Source organism: Cebus imitator, unplaced genomic scaffold (genome assembly GCF_001604975.1).
Source record: "Cebus imitator isolate Cc_AM_T3 unplaced genomic scaffold, Cebus_imitator-1.0 Scaffold539, whole genome shotgun sequence".
NCBI classification, from domain to species: Eukaryota; Metazoa; Chordata; class Mammalia; order Primates; family Cebidae; genus Cebus; species Cebus imitator.
The window spans coordinates 588,690-593,081 of record NW_016107854.1 but is presented as its reverse complement, the minus strand read 5'-3'; the positions used below and the strand labels follow the sequence as shown (position 1 = coordinate 593,081).

General features: G+C 44.1%; 1 protein-coding gene across 1 annotated transcript; it reads right to left on the bottom strand.

The window, feature by feature from the left end:
- Positions 1-1,092: 1,092 nt before the first annotated feature.
- LOC108293526 (40S ribosomal protein SA-like) lies at positions 1,093-2,039 on the bottom strand. Its single transcript, XM_017514963.2, has one exon. The coding sequence runs from the start codon at positions 1,978-1,980 to the stop codon at positions 1,093-1,095; it is 888 nt and encodes a 295-aa protein (XP_017370452.1). The 5' UTR covers positions 1,981-2,039.
- Between the last annotated feature and the right edge of the window lie 2,353 nt (positions 2,040-4,392).

Below are 4,392 nucleotides of genomic sequence, written 5' to 3'. Positions count from 1 at the left end.
TTCCTTCATTTCAACCCTGGTGAATCTGACAATTATGTGCCTTGGGGTTGCTCTTCTTGAGGAATATCTTTGTGGTGTTCTCTGTATTTCCTGGATTTTAATGTTGGCCTGCTTGCTAAGTGGGGATATTCTCCTGGATAATATCCTGAAGAGTGCTTTCCAGTTTGGATTCATTCTCCCCATCACATTCAGGTACACCTATCAAACATAGATTAGGTCTTTTCACATAATCGCATATTTCTTGGAGGCTTTGTTCATTTCTTTTTACTGTCTTTTCTCTAATCTTGCCTTCTCATTTTATTTCACTGAGTTGATATGCAATATCTGATATCCTTTCTTCTGCTTGATTGATTCAGCTATTGAAACTTGTGTATACTTTGTGAAGTTCTTGTGCTGTGTTTTTTAGCTCCATCAAGTCATGTATGTTCTTCTCTAAGTTGTTTATTCTAGTTAGCATCTCATCTAACCTTTTCCCAAGGTTCTTAGTTTCTTTGCATTGGGTTAGAACATGTTCCTTTAGCTCAGAGAAGTTTGTTATTACCCACCTTCTGAAGCCTGCTTCTGTCAGTCAAATTCATTATCCAGTTTTGTTCCCTTGCTGGTGAGGAGTTATGATCCCTTGAAGGAGGAGAGGCATTCTGGCTTTTGGTGATTTCATCCCTTTTGCACTGGTTTATTCCCATCTTTGTGAATTTATCTACCTGTGGTCTTTGAAGTTGATGCCTTTCAGATGGGGTCCCTGAGTGGACATCCCTTCTGTTGATGTTGAAGCTATTTCTTTCTGTTTTTTAGTTTTCCTTCTAAAAGGCCCCTCTGCTGCAGGACTGCTGGAGGTTCACTCCAGACCCTGCTTGTCTGGGAATCACCTGTGGCAGCTGCAGAACAGCAAGGATTGCTGCCTGTTTTTTTTCCTTCCTTCCCTCCCTCCCTCCCTCCCTGCTTTCTCTCACCCCCTCCCTTTCTCCCTCCCTCCCTCCCTGCTTTCTCTCACCCCCTCCCTTCCTCCCTCCCTCTATTCCTTCCTTCCTTCCTTTATATTTATTTTCCATCAATCTTATTTCCATGTTGCTTAACAGCCTGCACAAGAACAGTTTAAGAACATTCAGTGGTTGCTCCTTCCCATTCAGTGGCCTGAACAGTGGGAGCTTCAGGCCAGTCTTTTGTGGCAGGCAGAACACTCCAGTCTTCAGTAGGGGACTGCTGGATAGGAACAGAGGGCACCTGCTTGCCTTCAGACCAGTTTGCAACCTCAGGCTGAGTAGCAGTGAACTCAGGAGGTGGAGCAGTCCATTCGCCCTGAAATTCCTCCTTGATTACAGCCTTTTCAGCAGTAGCCTGCTGTTCTTTTTCAATCTCTTCAGGGTTTCTGTAGAAGTAGAGATCAGGCATGACCTCCCACAGGTGTTCATAGGAAATGGTGCCATGCATGCGCAGAACTTCCTGAGCTGGCATCCACCACATCAAACCCACTGAATGAGCACCCTTGTTGTTGAATGGGATGGTAATGTCCACATAGTGCAGAGGAGAATCTGTGTTACACAGAGCAATGGTAGGTAGGTTAACATAAGATGCCTCCATAAGAGGCTGGTGGTCAGCCCTGGGGTCAGTAACCACAAGCAGCTGTGGCTTCCGGAAGGCTGCCTGGATCTGGTTAGTGAAGGTTCCAGGAGTGAAGCGGCCAGCAATTGGAGTGGCTCCAGTGGCAGTAGCAAACGTCAGCATGGCCCTCTGGCCAGTATTCCTGGAGGATATAACACTGACATCAGCAGGGTTTTCAATGGCAATAATGGCACAAGCTGCCAGGAGAAACTTCTTCCAGGTCCTCTTCAGATTTATGATGTAGATGCCATCACTTTTCCTTTTATAAATGTACTGTTCCATCTGGAAGTCAAGGTTAGTGCCACCTAAATTGGTTCCTGCTGCAAGGAACTTAAGGACATCCTCCTCCTTCATTTGCAGGACATCAAGGGCTCCAGACATTGTGAAAGTTTCCCTTTAAGTTATGACGGGAAACCAGAACAATGCCATATGGACCCCTTGGCAGGTAGCGCAGAAAGGCGCTGCCTGTTCTTTCCTCTGGTAGCTTTGTCCCCGAAGGATACCCGCCAGCTGTCAGCCAGAGCTCTCCTGTATGAGGTGTTTTTTTGGATATATGGGGGTCAGGGAGCCACTTGAGGAGGCAGTCTGTCCCTTATCAGAGCTCAAGTGCTGTGATGGGGGCTCCGTTGCTCCCTTTAGGGCTGCTGGGCAGGGACGTTTAAGTCTGCTGCAGTGGAACTCACAACCACCCCTTTTCCCAGGTGCTCTGTCCTGGGGTTTTATTTATAAGTCCCTGAGATGCTGCTGCCTTTTTTCAGATGCCATGCCCAGCAAGGAGGGATTCTAGTTACAGTCTGTCTGCAGAGGCACTGCTGAGCTGCCACGGGCTCTGTCCAGCTGCTGTGTAAACTTCTTGCACTTTTGTTTACACAGGTAAGGTTAGAACTGCCTTGGCAATGGTGAACGCCCTTCCCGGCACTGAACTTTACCATCCTGGGTTGAGCTGAAACTGCTGTACTGGCTGAAAAACTCTCAAGCCAGAGGGTTTCAGTTTGCTGGTCTTTGTGGGGGTGGGACCCACCAAGCCAGATCACTTGGCTCCCTTCCTTCAGCTTCCCTTATTTCAGGGGAGTGGGAGGCGCTGTCTCGCAGGTGTTCCAGGCACCAGCCAAAACGGCCACCCACATTTGTGCTGAAAACCCCAGCGCCAGCTGGAACAGCTGCTCAGACCTGTGCTGGAAACCTGTGGCGCTTGTCAGCCTGGCAGATATCTCCTGGTCTGTGGACTGTACAGATCGTGGGAGAAGTGCAGGATCTGAAATGGAGTGTTGGAGTGGCTGGAAAGGTCCCTGATGGCCTCCTTTGGGTAGGAGAGGGGGTTCTTCTGCCAGTTGCACTTCCTGGGTGAGGCAGCACCCCGCCCTGCCTGGTTTGCCCTCCTTGGGCTACGCCTGCTGACCAACCAGTCCCATTGAGATAAACCTGGTACCTCAGTAGGAGATGTGGAGATCACTACCTTCTGCATTGCTTTCACTGGGAACTGCACTCCAGACTGTTCCTATTTGGCCACCTTGGTTTCCCATTTCTTAGTTACTTCACTTGAATAGGGCTAAAGACCATTATTCTAAGTTGCTTCAAAATACATTATTTTGTTCATCTTTTATGGTTGAGTAGTATTGTATGGTAATGGGCACTTAGGTTGGTTTTATATCCTTGCAATTGCAAATTGTGTTGCTATACACATACATGTGCATGTGTCTTTTTAATATAATGACTTCTTTTCCTTTGGGTAGACACCAAGTAGTGGGATTGCTGGATTGAATAGTAGTTCTACATTTAGTTCTTTAAGGGATCTCCATACTGTTTTCCATAGTGATTGTACTATTACATTCCCACCGGGAGTGTAAAAGCGTTCCCTTTTTACCACATCCCTGCCAACATCTATTTTTTTTGACTTTTTGATTATGGCCATTCTTGCAGGAGTAAGGTAGTATCTCATTGTGGCTTTAATTTGCATTTCTCTGATAAATAGTAATGCTGAACATTTTTTCATATGTTTGTTGCCTTTTTATCTTCATTTGAGAATTGTCTATTCATGTCCTTTGCCCTTTTTTTTAGTTGGATTTTTTTTTTCTTGCTGATTTGTTTGAGTTATTCATGGATTCTTGCTATTAGCCCTTTGTCAGATGTGTAATTTGCAAATATTTTCTCTTACTTTGTGGACTTTCTGTTTAGTTTGCTGATTATTTCTTTTGCTGTATAGAAGCATTTTAGTTTAATTGGATCCCATTTATTTATTTTTGCTTTTGCTGTATTTGCTTTTTTGGGTCTTAATCATAAATTTTTTGCCTAAACCAGTCGCTAGAAGAGTTTTTCTGATGTTTATCTTCTAGAATTTTTATGGTTTCATGTCTTAGACTTAAGTCTTTGATTGATCTTGAGTTGATTTTTGTATAAGGTAGAGATGAGGATTCAGTTTCATTCTTCTGCATGTGACTTGCCAGCTTTCCCAGTGGCATTTATTGAATAGGGTATCCTTTCCCCAATGTATGTTTTTGTTTGCTTTGTCAAAGATTAGTTGGCTGTAAGCATTTGGCTTCATTTCTGGATTCTCTATTTTGTTCTATTGATCTACATGCCTATTTTCATACTAGTACCATGCTGTTTTGGAAACTATAGCCTTGTAGTATAATTAGAAGTCAGGTAAGTGATACCGTCAGATTTGTTTCTTTTGCTTAGTATTGCTTTGGCTATGGGTACATATATGCTTAAGGTAATTAGGTCTTGTTGAGTTGAAGACGTTACTATTGTGTAATACTTTCTTTGGTTTGTTTTTTTATAAATCTTTGTTGG